The sequence below is a fragment of the Diabrotica virgifera genome, chromosome 9 (assembly GCF_917563875.1).
Source record: "Diabrotica virgifera virgifera chromosome 9, PGI_DIABVI_V3a".
NCBI lineage: Eukaryota > Metazoa > Arthropoda > Insecta > Coleoptera > Chrysomelidae > Diabrotica > Diabrotica virgifera.
In genome coordinates this window covers 6,728,594-6,744,655 of record NC_065451.1, presented here as the reverse complement: position 1 = coordinate 6,744,655, position 16,062 = coordinate 6,728,594, and the positions used below count along the sequence as shown (strand labels likewise).

General features: G+C 30.7%; 2 protein-coding genes across 5 annotated transcripts in view; one reads left to right on the top strand and one right to left on the bottom strand.

Annotated features, from left to right (window-relative positions):
- The window catches only part of LOC114325602 (heat shock protein 70 A1-like), a 517,012-nt gene that overhangs the window by 492,261 nt on the left and 8,689 nt on the right, over positions 1–16,062 (top strand). The gene's annotated exons all lie outside the window — the stretch shown is intronic.
- The window catches only part of LOC114325600 (uncharacterized), a 47,540-nt gene that overhangs the window by 30,750 nt on the left and 728 nt on the right, over positions 1–16,062 (bottom strand). For 2 of the 4 annotated variants that reach the window (XM_028273703.2, XM_028273700.2), the window contains exon 3: positions 15,692–15,892. In XM_028273703.2, the coding sequence (XP_028129504.1) occupies positions 15,692–15,892 (201 nt within the window). The remainder of the gene's footprint in view (positions 1–15,691; positions 15,893–16,062) is intronic. The other 2 variants (XM_028273701.2, XM_028273702.2) reach the window with 2 other exon arrangements.

Below are 16,062 nucleotides of genomic sequence, written 5' to 3'. Positions count from 1 at the left end.
ATAAACTTCAATTTAGGTACTTGACAATCTGAAATCTAATAATTTAAATATGAGTTTTCAAGCCTCAAAAATGCTTATTTTATAATAAAGTTCATTCTTGATAAAGCGGCTTCGCACACATAAGTTGAACCAAACATAGTACACAATCTCATGGCCAACCATTTTCAAAATTGCCAAACACTTTATTCTGAATTTAATGACGGTCCGCACAAAACTAGCCCACGGTCCGGATGCGGACAGCAGTCCGTCAATTGGTGACCCCTGCTGTAGAATATCCCGAATGAGATATTCTACTACGAAAAGGTTCGAGAAACATATTTATAATCTCGCTGGTAATTTTTGGAATAAAACAAAGATTTAATGAAAGAAACATCAATGAGAACAGAAAAAGAATGGTAGACATTAGCCCCTGATGGAGGAGGACACGTGCAACAAAGGAGTAAACAACGCTTGTTGCTGCAGAGAAGAAACTCTTTTATTGAACTTTATGATCTGGATTTTAAAACTAGTTTTAGATTATCTAAAAATTTAGTAGATCAGTTAGAAAACTTTATTGGTGACTGATTGTAACCTCCAAGCAACAAAAACAGACCAATTGATGTGCGAAATCAATTATCAAAAATAATAACAACAGCAGAATACAATGTGCATTATTATTAAAAGAATAGGATAGACAAAAAATTTTGATGATTTTTGAAAACATGATTGGGAGGCCAAGAAATTACATGTCAAATTCCTTACTAACAAGATCCCTAAAGAGCTATAGATAAGAAACAAAATGCACAAAGCAAAAGGAAATGGTCTTATCAATATGATTTAAAGAATCTAATATATTAGAAATGAGTGAAAATTAGCGTTACTAAGTTTAATAAGTTTTAATGTTAATACTAGAAGAACTCATAACACTGAGATTTTCAACATTCCATTCCACACTACAAATTATGTATGGTCAAAATGAACCCATTACAAGAATTTTACGAACTGCCAATGAGCACAGCAATAGTTTAGAGTTATTTGGAATATCTATAGCAACATTTAAGAAATCAGTTGAGAGATTTTGAGCATTATTTAATAACTTAAGCTACTACTTTTATTGAATTTTGTTTAATTTTAATAATGGTTTGTTTTTTTAATGCAACCTATTGAACCTATGCTTTGTAAAGGTTGACGTCATATTTTTGTAAAAATGGTATATCCGTAAAATAAATAAAATAAAATAAATAAATAAATAAAACTGTTGTTTTATATTATCCAGACCTCTTTTTCACATCTTTAATCTATCCTTAAATAAGGGTGAATTTCCAGAATGTTGGAAAAATAGTTTTTTAACACCTATTTATAAAGCGGGAGATAATTAATTGGTGAATAATTACAGGCCCATTAGTATAATTAGTGTAATACCAAAGATATTTGAATGTTTTGTATGTGACTATCTTAAAGCTTCACTTGAAAAACAGCTAGTAGACCAACAATTTGGATTTCGGAATAGCAGATCAACTGAATGTAACATACTAGTGTTTGTGGACTTCCTGAGGAAGGCCTTGGAGAGGGGCTGTAGGGTACATGCGCTAGACACTAATTTCTCCAAGGCCTTTGATCGGGTCAACCATAATATTTTAATATTTAAAGTTAATCAAATGGGTGTTAATGATCCACTTCTTGAGTGGCTGAGAACATACTTCACTGACCGAGTTCAGATGGTGCGTATCAGGGATTTTGATTCCAGTGAGATTAAGGTTCATTCAGGAGTACCTCAGGGTTCGCATTTGGGGCCCCTGTTATTTAACATATTCATCAATGATATACACCACTGCTTCCGGTACAGTTCACCTCTTCTTTTTGCAGATGATCTAAAGTTCTACACAATTATCAACAATACAGAAGATTGTATTAATCTTCAACATGATCTTGATCGGTTGAGTGAGTGGTGTATGTTGAATGCCATGGCCGTGAATGCATCCAAGTGTCATGCTATTTCTTTTGGACGATCGAGAGACCCAATAGAATATAATTATAATATACAGAATATTCCTGTTGACTGGGTTACTAAAATTCGTGATTTGGAAATTAATTTGGACTGTAAACTTTTATTTGAATCACATTATATGTCACAAATTTCAAAATCTTTATAAATGCTTGGTTTTATAAAAAGATGCACTAGAGACTTTCAGAATATTGAAGCAATTAAACTACTATATTGTTCTTTAGTTAGACCTCATCTAGAGTATTGTTCTTGTGTATGGTCTCCATCTTATAATATTTACATATCAAAAATCGAGACAGTCCAACACAAGTTCTTAAGGTACGTAGCATATAAACTGGGTATACCTTTTGAGTTAAATCATGTAAATTATCATCACATTGAAACTCAATTGGGTATTCTCTCATTGCGTGACCGACGAGTAATTAAAGATGCAAGGATGCTTTATGGCATAATTAATTCAACAGTTTTGTGTCCTCAGCTACTTGAGCAGGTCAGTCTCCATGTACCTCTCCGTATAACTCGATTGAACCAAACATTCTATGTTCCTATCCATAGAACCAACTATGCTTATAACACCTTTTTATCTCGAGCACTAAGATTGGCAAAAATTCACTCGTAATCTAGATTTCTTTGCACCGAAGTCTGAATTGATTTCAGGCCTCAGGTGTATGTTTGAGTAGTTGTGGAATAGGTAATCATTATTGTGATATGTAAATCTGTTTGTGATATTTATATTTTATTGTATTATTATAACTATTTTATTATATTTTAACAATTATTGACACACATAAGTAGATTGAAATATTATTGTGATATATAAATCTGAATTATGTAATTAAGTTTGTGATATTTATATTTTATTGTATTATTGTTTTACTATTACTATTTTATTGTATTTTAATTATTGACACACATATTACGTATATTGGAATATATTATAAACTTGTAATCTTATTGGGCTGCAGCCCGTTGAAAATAAATAAATAAAATAATTTCGACCACGATTCAGTATTCTGTTAACCGAGGTACAATAGTACCAAGCGACGCCGCTAGGAGAACACTCCAATAATTTCTTTTTTCATACCTTACTCGGTTTAGAGTACAAAATGACCACGTTTCATTAACCCTTAAACGCCCAAGGGTGGGTAAAAAATGTCCACCTAATGCGTATTTTCTTGTAACATATTTATTTCGTGTTTAAAATTTTTTAAAAAATTATTTATTGTTAAAAAGACTGCCTTTTATCGAATGTTAATTTATTTCTACCGATATTTTTGAAAATAAAAGTAGCATCTTGAGTTAAATATGGGTGGGCATAAAAAGTACACCCTTGGTAAAACTTGTTACTAAAGCTGTCTATATAATTTCTCGTTGGTAGGAAGATAATTCATATAATTATCGACGTATAATTACATAATCTACATAATTATCCGCCAATCAGGAGGTTGAAAGGAAGAATGTGGAGAAAATCGACAAATTTGAATTACTGGCTTTTACTGGTATGTTAATTTTGATGTACATTGTAATTTTGTTATAAGGTTTGTAAATTGTTTATATTAATATTTTAGAAGATGCTGTGTTTATTAAGCATACGATTCTTAAGTTTAATTCATTTCCAACAATTCTCAATAAATATATTAGCTATTTTCGAGGTGGACATTTTTTACCCACCCTTGGGCGTACATGGAACCTAAAAAAGGTTGGGCGTTTAAGGGTTAAAGTAATCTGAGAAGCATTATTGGAGTGGTACTATTGTACCTCGGTTAACAGAATACTGACTCTTGGTCGAAATTATTTTCACTCATTTCATCATTCCCCGTTAGAGGACAGTCTAACCACACTCCGCTGCAAATATTTTAATATATGCAGTTCTTCTTCGTTTCGTTATGGTTCAATTCAGTCTCCTTGTAAAGCCTCTTTGAAAAAGGGTAGACCCCGAAACACAGTCTCAGAGGATGGCAGGAGACTCGAATTGAATCAAAACGAAAACGATTATTTTCTTTTCTTTATTTAATATATTAGTCTGTAAAAACATGTTTTTACACATATCAACTGGCGAGTGGACAGATTTGAACTGGATTAATGAAGATAAGGACTGGAAAGAAACTAAGACAGAAGAAATCGATAACCTAAAAGATACTGAAAATAAACCTGTCCACTTCGTACATAAGGAAATCAAAATAAGTTGAAATACTTGAGGCTTTTCTACTCAGTACCTATGCAGAATCTCACTACTGCCGGAAAAATAGCTCCAAGAAATACATTGACTCCAACTGGAACTCTAAACGAAAGCTTTACTTGCTTTATGTAGAAGACTGGTGTCCAAATAATAATGTTAATGCATCTGCTACCTCGATGTAAGTTTTCTCAAATTTTCGATGACTTAAATTTAGATATGTTTAAACCTAAGAAGAACCTATGTGAAAAATGTGAGTCTTGGATAAGTGCTTATCATCAGCCTAATATGAAAAATGCATAAGTCCAAAATATTCAATTTTAGACTTTTGATGGCATCAGTTGGAATTATCCAAAAGCTACACGCGGCTCTGTTTTCTTCTAATACAGTTTACTAGATTTTGCTAAAATTGTGAAAATGAAATCTACATAAATCCATTAATGTTGAAAACCATATGAAATCTGCACAAGTCTGTTCTTCTTAGTGACCAAACCGTTCAAACATATCAGCGCTTTTCTGATGTTTTTACAAAAAAAAGTTTTTCGTTGTAAACAGGTGAGTACTTACAGGGTACAGTTTAAAATGACACATATTTCTTGATACTTAACAAATTTATTACTAAAACGGACTTGTGCAATTTTCACATTATATTTAGTTGAGTACAAGTGGAGTTATGCACAGTTAGTTTTTTGCCTCTCCTGTAAAATCAGGTATTTTGTACTTACAGTAAAACCGCCGTTAAGCGAAATAATCGTTTCAGATAAAAAAAAATTCGGTTAAAAATATCATTGTTTTTTGTATTCTTCTTCTATCAAATTACATGGTATTCTTGGTCAAAGTTGGTATTAAAAAATACTATGAGGTGATTAGATGTGTTGTATATTTAATTGCGTTCTTTAGTTGTATAAAAGCAATGTTGACACAATTAACATTGGACTGTTTCCGTTTTACCATAAAAAGTTTCTTTTTTTGACGAAATTATAGAAACTGTCAGCTGTTTCGGTTAACGGAGGTTTTACTGTATATGCACTTTTCACATTAGGCCGATGTTATGAAGCCCATATAAATATAATATAGAAGGGAGTAGAAATAGAAGTATGGAAATAAAGAAGCTAGAATGGAGAGAGGCAATAATAAGGACATGCAACCGTTTGTAATATACAACTACAAATCCAAGCTAGCTGTAAATAATCTTACATTTTTTGATTTAAAAACTAATGGTAGGCACAGTTTTGTTCAGAATGAAACCGAAGAAGGTTCAATATTTAATGAATGAAAGGAGGATAAAAAAAAATAGTGCTTTATGGTGACAGTTGTGCCTATCAAAATATAAAACGTAACGTTTTCAATGTCCTATTACACATCTCTTTCAGTACGAATATTGTAATTGGACAAAAATACCTAGATGAACATACTCAGATGGAAGCTGACTGTATGCATTACACTATTGAACGAAGGCTAGAAAATAAGAAGATCAATGTACTAGCCGACTATTTTCCCAAGTACTCTGGGCTAATTAGCAAAATTCATGGAAAAGTTATTTACCAGCAATTTTAATGCTGGAATCGAATTATAAGATCCTATATATTAATAATATAGGTATGCAAAGTCCGCAGATAGTGTGCTACTTTTTTTATAAACAAAATGGCGCCGAAAAATCGCATTTTTTTCAATTATTGCTCTATAACTTCGAAGATTTTAACTTTACAACAAAAACACCTGAATAAAAATTCACCGCAATTAAATTCTGCATAGAGATATGTTTTTCACGATTTGCTCCGACGAAAATTTTCCTCGGAAAATGCGGGTTTTCCTAACAAAAACTCTAATTTTCAAATAAAGTTTTAGGTAAGTAATTATTAATCAATAATTAAATAACTTAGTGACATCAAAGCTTTCTTGGTATAGATTGTAATTCCAGAAGCCGGTGAAAATTAAACGAATATTTTAGCAACAATTCAATTGTTAATTAACAAATTACGATCGCAATAATAACCAAAATAATCATGATACATTGATCAAACTTATAAAGATTATAAAGATGAGATGCTTATTTAATATTTATCGACAAAATATAAATTTTTCTTTTTTTTGCATAATCTTTAAATTTTGAAAAAAAAATAGTTATAATACGCTGGTCTAATTAGTAAAGTACAAAGAAAGGTTATTTACCAGCAATTTTGTTGCTGGAATCGAACTATAAGATCCTATATATTATTAATATAGGTATGCAAAGTCCGCATATAGTGTGCTACTTTTTTTATAAACAAAATGGCGCCGACAAATCGTATTTTTTTCAATTATTGCTCTATAACTCCGAAGATTTGAACTTTACACCAAAAACACTCAAATAAAAATTCACCCCAATTTAATTCTGCATAGAGGCATGTTTTTCCCGATTTGCTCCGACGAAAATTTTCCTCGGAAAATGTGGGTTTTCCCAACAAAATCTCGAATTTTCAAATAAATTTTTTGGGCCAGTAATTATTTATCAATAATTATATAGCTTGGTGAAATAAAAGCTTTCTTGTTATAGATTATAAATTGAAACGAATATTTTAGCAACAATTCAATTGTTAATTAACAATTTACAGTAGCAATAACAACCAAAATAATCATGAGACATTGATCAAACTTAGAAAGATTATAATAAAGGTGTGATGCCTACTTAATATTTTGTCGACAAAGCATAACTTTTTCATTTTTTTGCATAATCTTTAAATGTTTAAAAAAATTGTTATAAACAAATCAACATTTCTCAGAAATTGTTTATTATATTCTAATTTTAAAAAATACTTAAAATGCGTACTTCATAGGTCTTGAAAATGAATGCTTTAAAAAAATTTTCCAACCATTTGCAAAAAAGTTATGAAACAGCAAAGTAAATATACGAATTCTCCGTTGTTTATAATTTGTTTTAATTGTTTCAAAGCTTAAAAGTGAGTCTATGGTACAACCTAATTACTCACAAAGAATGTCAAAAATTAGTGCAATGGTTATATTTTAATCAAAGATTAAAAATACTTTTTTTGTAATTTTTAGCGCAAACGTAGGCCTGATACAGAGTCGGAGCTAAAATGTTCACTCGAAGCGACTGACACGCAGCATACATTATTTATTAAAAGTGTACATCACGCGGCCGGTCGTCGCTCCGAGTGAAAATTTTAGCTACAGTACTGTGTTACTCTACTTTCGCGCGTGTAAATTACAAAAAAATATATTTATAATCTTTAATTAAAATATAACCTTTAAACTGATAATCGATATTTTTTTGTAAATAATTAGCTTGTACTTTAACCTCACTTCTACGCTTTGAAAGAATTAAAAAATATATAAACACAGTAGTAATCGTATGTTTACTTTGCTGTTTCATAACTTTTTTACAAATGGTAGCAAAAAAGTTTTAAAGCATTCATTTTCAAGATATTTGAAATGCGCATTTTAGCTATTTTTTAAAATTATAATATAATAAAAACTTTCTGAGAAACGTTAATTTGTTTATAACTATTTTTTTAAAACATTTAAAGATTATGCAAAAAAATAAAAAATTCATATTTTGTCGACAAAATGTTAAATAGGCATCTGATCTTTATAAGATTTCAAAGCTTGATCAGTGTATCATAATTATTTTGGTTATTATTGCGACCGTAAATTATTAATTAACAATTGAATTGTTGCTAAAATATTCGTTTAATTTTCATCAGTTTCTGGAACTATAATCTAAACCAAAAAGGCTTTTAAGTCACCAAATTATTTAATTATTGGTAGATAATTACTTATCTAAAACTTTATTTGAAAATTAAAGATTTTGTTGGGAAAACCCGCATTTTCCGAGGAAAATTTTCGTCGGAGCAGATCGGGAAAAACGCGTCTCTATGCAGAATTTAATCACGGTGAATTTTTATTTGGGTGTTTTTGTTGTAAAGTTAAAATCTTCGGATTTATAGAGCAATAATTGAAAAAAACACGATTTTCGTGCGCCATTTTGTTTATAAAAAAAGTAGCACACTATCTGAGGACTTTGCATACCTATATTATTAATATATAGGATCTTATAATTCGATTCCAGCAATAAAATTGCTGGTAAATAACTTTTCCCAAAAATGGCCTATTCTCCGATAAATCAGCCCAGACTAAAGTGCCTGAAAGCTATGATGTTAAGTATCTTCAGCAAAATTTTTTGATAAACACTTATTTTATAAATCAGTTGACCTGGAAAGTATGTTGGTTCATAGAAGACAATGTACCATGCAATATATAAACGAATGGACACTAAATATGGCAGAAGTGGGCCAATTTTTTTTTAATCAAATTGCAAGAATCAATATTTTTGGCCCGAACAATTTTTTTTTTAATTTTTTGGACCATTCTGGACAAAAAAGATCTCTTATAATTTTTCTCTAAAGTTGATCGTTTTCGACTTATAAGCAATTTAAAATTTGAAAAACGCGAAAATGGCCATTTTTAGGACTTAATAACTCCGTCAAAAATTATTATTTTGAAAGTCAGAAAGTGACTAAGTCAAAGTTTAAAGTCGCCGTTACATGATCCTGAAGAAATCTGTGTCATTAATTTACTACTAAGCTGTTATTTTTAATTAATAACAATGAGTGGTTAGATCGTATTGACGCTGCTGTAAATGTGAGTGCGAGTAAGATGCACAATTGGACTGCTGGAATGGCTTCTCTCTCGCACTCAGCATTTACAGCCCCGCACACGTGCATGGCGCTTATTATTATTACTTAAAAATAACAGCTTAGTAATAAAAAAATAATCACAAAAATTTCTTCAGGATGTTGTAGGCGGGGCTTTAAACTTTAATTTAGTCATATATTGACTTTCATAATAATAACTTTTAACCGAGTTATTAAGCCTTGAAAATCGCCATTTTTAGTTTATTTCATTTTTAAATTGCTTATAAGTCGAAAACGATCAACTTTAAGAGAAAAATTATAAGAGATCTTTTTTGTCCAGAATGGTCCAAAAAATTAAAGAAAAAATTGTTCGGGCCAAAAATATTGATTCTTTAAAAAAAAATTGTTAAAAAAAAATTGGCCCACTTTTCACGTGGGCGACTTCTTGAACCTTATTCTGGGATGTCTCACGAATGTGATTATGCAAAAAAATCTCATGGGAATATTTTTCCCTTCGAACCCGCCGTTTTCGCCTTATCTAATTATTAAATGTGTCATGATAACTTACATCCAGGGAAGAAATATAAACTTCAGAGAAGTAAACAGCAAAAAGTTCACTTATCTGATCCCCAAAAATAATCAAAGAAATTAAAGGGAACTCAAAAAGCTCCAATGTTCTTGGCTTACAAGGTGAGTCAAATGCTCTATCCAATGAAATCAACACTTTTATGGCAAATGCAGCTATAAATGCAGTGAATAAAATTAAGCCGGTAGAAAACTTCAGCATTAATATCAGCACTGTCTCAGAAAGTATGTTCTTGTTTTCTGAATCTCCAGTTAGGGGTACCCCAGGGAAGTGTTCTTGGACCTTTTTTATTTCTTGTATACATCAATGATCTTGCTGAATCTGTAACAGATGAATCATCTAGCCTTATTAATTTCGCAGATGACTCAAATTATCTGATTTGGGCCAAAACTGTTAAAGAGTTGCTCTTAAAAACAGGTGAAAATCTGGAGAGGGCTGAGAGATGGTTTGCTGGGAATAAATTATTGTTGAACTGTGATAAGACTGTCTTCATCTATTTTAGAACCATCCAGTCTCTACGTCTGACCACAATTGTGGTAAATATTCAATCAGACCACATAGAAACATCCAACTGTCAAATTCCTGGGTATCTACATTGAGCAATATCTGCAGTGGGATGTACACCTATTGCAGTTATGAAAAAAACTGAACTCTGCATGCTACTCAATAAGAGTGCTTAAAGAGTACTTAGAGCAGGATACTCTTCTTATTCTCGACTACATTATGGAATCATGTTCTGGGGAAATGCAGTGGCAACATCAGAGCTTCTTATCATTCAGAAAAAAGTAGTACGGATTATTCTTGAGATGAAAATCAAGGACTCATACAGGGGGAAATTTAAACTACTAAATATACGTACTTTTCCAGCCATCTGCATTTATGAATGTTTAAAGTTTCTTTTTAAGAACCTTTCATTATTTAACCATTACATCCCCAATCATACCCATCACACAAGAGCTCTAAACCTAACTATCCCTAGACACAGGCTTACTTTAACAGAACGGAGTCCACTATATGCCTGTATCAAATTCCACAAGTTACCATCAGCATTAAAACAAGAGATGCAATTTGGAAGATTTAAAAGAGAGTTATTTAAATATCCGGTCATTGTAGAACCATATACTGTAGTGATATAACGAATATTCGTATTCGCATATTTTTGCACATTTGCATTCAAATTCGCGAAATTTGTGCGAATATAAATATCAGAAAAACAAATAATTTGAAGATATCATTAGGTTAATAAAATTAAAATTTAATTACTTCTCATCTTTTTTGTTAAGAAAAGGTAACGTAACTTCGTATAATCACATTATCAGTCCTCACGTTATTTTATTATTTGATATTATGTAGTAAAGCTTAAGATTCAGATTGATTTACACTTACACTAAATATCAATTAACTTCTTAGTATAAATTTAGAAAACATGACAAAAATAGAAACAAATTTAAAAAAATTGAATATTTGCATTCGCGAATGTCGGTAGCAGATATTCAAGTTCGCATTCGTATTCGCGAATGTTCAAAAAATGACATTCGTTACATCACTAATATACTGTGGTGGAATACCTGGAGTATTAGTTGTTTTTTTTCTTTTTTTTTTTTCTTTGGAGTTGTATGACTACGGGCCCTTCAAGGCTCATTCGCCAATTCACCAATTTTGCTCATTTATTTTACAATATATTTTTCTATACCTATCTACTTAACATTTTTTATCCTACTTATTCTACATACTTTATAAGGAATGACCACTGGTCAGTGGAAATACCACATCAGGCAAAAACACAGGTTTATTTATATATTATAATAGATTTTAATTTCAGTCTTTACATTGGTTAGTTTATAATTTGATTTTTATATTTTTAATATGTTCTATAAATAATTGCATTAATTCTGTATTATTAATTTGTGATAATATATATGTTAAATTTATTGGGTGTGTTATATTTTTACAACTGTATAATTTACTTATAAACGTATTTATATTTATTTGTATTAGAGGGCAATTTAAAATCATATGTTCAGCATCACCTATTTCTCCACATTGACAATATGGATTGTCTCTTAAATGAATTTTATGTAGATATGTTGGAATCAATGCATGGTTAAATCTTAAACGGCATATTTGTCTCACTGCGTATTTTGGAAGAGTTGTCATTGCAAACCATGGTCTTGATTATAGTACATAGAATTTCTTTATAGTACATACCTTTTTTAATTTCCTCAAATTCTTTGCTCCAGATTATTTTATATATATTAGTGCTAATATTTTTAATTTCTTCAGGTGTACATTTGTAGTCAATATATGTCCCTTCTTTTAGAGCCTGCTTAGCTAAGGAATCTACGAGTTCATTACCCATAATTCCACTGTGTCCTTTGACCCACAATAACCGTATTTTTTTTAAATCTGTATTTAATTTGTTAATATTTTTGATTATTTCCAAAATAATATAATTTGCTTTGGAAGTTATCTTCAGGTGCTTTATTTTTGACAAAGCGCTTTTACTGTCACTTATTATAATAATTTCTGAATTTGTGATATGTTGACAATACTTCAAGGCTTCTAGTATACCTATTAACTCCGCCGAATTATGTTTGTGTTTATATTTAATTTTACCATTTTTTTATACTTAACTTGTGGATCATATATTGCACAGGCTGTTCCCTCCTTGTTTTTTGATGCGTCTGTGTAAATTTGATATGAATTTGGTACTAATTCTTTTATATCTGTTTCAAACATTAGATTTCTTATTTGATTTGGATATTTCGAATAATCTCGAAGGAAATTTATATCTATTTTCATCGTTTCTTCGAATTTATATTCGAATCTTTAAATTTATTTTTCGGTTTATTGATGTAGTGTGAATATTTTCCTTGTACTTAGCCAATTGTCTATAGCATTCTGCAATACAAGATGATTTCTTTTTTTGCCAGTATTTATTCATTAAATCTTGTATTGACAATCAATGAATTTTTTCAATTATATTGGATTCTTTATGAAGTAATTTAATTAAAAATTGACTGCCTAGTTTGCATCTTCTTATTGTCATAGGCATTTCAGAACACTCTATAAATAAATTATTTATTGGAGTAGACTTTAGAGCGCCTAAACACAGTCTTAAACATTTGTTCACAACCACTTCAATTTTTTGTAGGTAACAGTTGGCTGCGTCCGCATAAAATACTGATCCATAATCTATTATTGCTCTTATATAAGCTCTATAGATCAAAAGAGAGAGATTGGGATCTGCTCCCCATGTGGAATGTGAAACTGCTCTTAAGATATTTACTCCTTTTTCTGTTTTCCTAATTATATTTTCTATTTGTTCTTTCCATAGAAGTTTTTGATCCAAAATGACACTGAGGTGTTTTACAGATTTTTCTACCAGAAAATTTATATTATTTAATTTTATTTCTACTGGGACATTTTTCCTTTGTCTAGTAAATATACAGGCTTGAGTTTTATCTTTAGATAATGTAAGTCCATTTTTAAATGCCCAGTTACTAATTGTTATGTAGTTATCATTGATATTTTTGATTCCTTGATTAATTTCAGTTTGATCTTGATAAATTACCACATCGTCTGCAAATTGTATAATTTTTGAAAGTTTTGCTGTTTTTTCTAAATCATGTGTATATATAACGTACAATACTGGACTTAATATGCCTCCTTGTGGTAATCCATCTCTAGCAATTTGAGGTCCTAACAGGTTATTGTTAATGTTTAGGAATATTTTTCTGTTGGAATACATCTTAATTATTTTTTTATTAAAACTTTCGGAAGACCAATTAGTGACATTTTGTTATATAGAATACTAAGATTGACATTATCGTATGCTCCTTCTATGTCCATAAATAAAGTTGTAACAGACTTATTTTCAGTAAAACTAAGATTAATATCTGTTACTAGATGACCTATGTTTTCTGTGGTAGAATATCCTCTTCTAAATCCGAATTTTGAAGCCGGTATTTTTTCATTAGATTCTAACCATTTCTCCAATCTCCACTTTACCATTCTTTCAAATTTTTTACTAATACAAGATCCTAACGAGATTCCTCGATATGATTCTTGCATTTCTGGATTTTTGTATGGTTTTAGAAAGGGTAAAACTATAAACTCTCTCCAACTTGATGGATAACATTCGGTATTCCATATTTTATTGTAAATTGCCAGTAGCATATTCTTAGCCTCTTCTCCCAATTTACTTACCATGATATATTGAACATCATCAAGTCCTGGAGCTGTGTTTTTGTTTATTTTTATACTTGCTTCTAATTCATTCATAGTAAATGATTTTACTAAATAATGTTCTTCTACATTAGTCGAATATATGATATTTTGAGCAGAACCCGGTTGACAAATTTTATTAAAAAAATTTGCTATCCAATCTCCTTCCATAACTGAACTTATGGGTGGTTTATAGGCATTATTTAACATTCATATTTGACTCCAAATGGTTTTAATATTTGTGTTTCTATTTAAAAGACACAAAATTCTCTCCATGATTTTCTTTTACTTTGTTTTATTATTTTTTTAGTAATAGCTGTGCATTTGTTGTAGTTAATGTAATTTTCAATTGTTCCTTAATTAATGTAATTTTCAATTGTTTTGTTTTTGTAACATGTAATGTCTAATTTTTAATTTTAATTATGATGTTCTATGTACTTCAGACTTATACAATCTCTTTTTTACTTTTACTTGACGTTTTGTTCAAACATGTAAAAATTTTATGCAAATAAAAATTATTCTATTCTATTCTAAAAAAAAAAGAAGTATCGGTTGACTGTGCAAAAGGTGAAGTGACAACCTTCCATAGAGGTAGGTATAGTCGATTTGCTAATCTCAGACGCAACTATCTACACTACAATCACAATAAAAATGCACTAATAGAAATAAACAAACTAAGACACGTTGAATGTTCGATGTTTATTTCTAGTGCATCTTTATTGTGATTGTAGTGTAGACAGTTGTCTCAGATTAGCGAATCAATTATATCAATCCACCAATGAACAAGCCAGTGGTGTCATGGCAAAATTAGCAGTGCCGGAACCAATGAACTGTCAATACAGATGGAATAGGCACGAAGAAAATTAATGCAGCCACGATACAAGAGAGAGGTCCTAGAGAGAGACAGAAAAGGTGATGGAAATTTTGACAGGCCATGTAATTTGAGTTGCCTATATCAACTTAAATCGGGGAAATGGACCTCATATTTTTTAACTTGGTATGGGCTGATGGGGGCAGTATTTCCAAATTTAAATACTTTTTTGTATTTAAATACGTCAGAACTCTCTTCTTCATTATGGTTTTAATCTGTCTTTTTGTCATTGTCATTAAGTAATACACAATAAAATTACTTAGGTATATTTATTAAATATATTATGGCGCAGTTCTAAAACCTACAAAATAGAATATGCCAAAAACAAAGACTAAAACCAGTACTTCTTTTAATGAAAAAGAGAGTTCTGACGTACTGAAATACAAATGAAGGGATTTAATGCGGTCAGAATGAGAGCAATAGCCAGGGAAAGAGGGAAGATAATCACCATCTTTCGTAAACAAACAAATTGATAGTGGTAGACGGTAGTTGAAGGTTGTAATAATAAATATTTTACATCAAAAGACATGAGAGACTATTTTGTAGAGGATTGAAATCTATATTAATAATAAAAACAACTGTTAAAATTGTTCTACGAATTAAACATATTCCAAAATTTTGTAAAAAATTTTATTCAGTTTTCATGCCAAAGTTAACATGCCAAAGTTAAGTTAGGCCACACACAGTGCAATAACGCTCGGACACTGGGCCACAATTTAATAAAATTTCTTTCGAATTTAATTCTTTATTATAAAGCTTCATTTATATAGGCAACTCAAATTACACGGCCTGTCAAAATTTCCATCACCTTGTCTGTCTCTCTCTAGAACCTCTCTCTTGTATGTTGGTGGCAATCTCGCTTCACTATTTGAATGGGACAGGGCCATTCCATCCGTATTGACAGTTCATTGGCCCGAACGCACTGCTAACTTTTGTTTACAAAACCTAAATTCTCTATTTATTTTTTTTTCTTTTCTTAACCAGTGTGGGAACGGCGTTCCCACGCGTTCCCACACCATGACACCACTGGAACAAGCAGAATTGATTATAAGGAAGAAGAAGAAACCAGGTATATAATTGATTTTTTAGCGAAAATATTAATTTGAATTTTTTTTTGATAATAGATTTTAAATGTTTTAGCTGGCTCCTGTAGAGTTTGTTGTTCTAGAGTTGAGGAATGCTAATTACAATAACGATATATAAAAATAATTACCTGAATGGTTTAAGGTCTTGTTCTTGCCAAAGAGGTACTCCCAACTGCATGTTGTTTTCAGGTTTCTGTTTCTTTTTGTACTGTTGTTTTGGACCACCGAAGTCTTGAATGGGGGCCATGGCGTGAGGAGGTCCGCACCAATAGTTGGACTGCTGTTGCTTATTGTACATGTCACCAGCTCGATCGGGTCTAGATCTAAACCTAGTTTAGAAGGGAATTACACATAAAAGTTCTAAGGATGAATTTTAGCCAATGCCATTCGAGAATTCAAAAGATCAAATTATAAAATAAATAAATATGTATCTTTACATTTGTTGGAAATGTATAGATATTGGTAAGTTGTAATGTCATTATAATACTTATCCTAAATG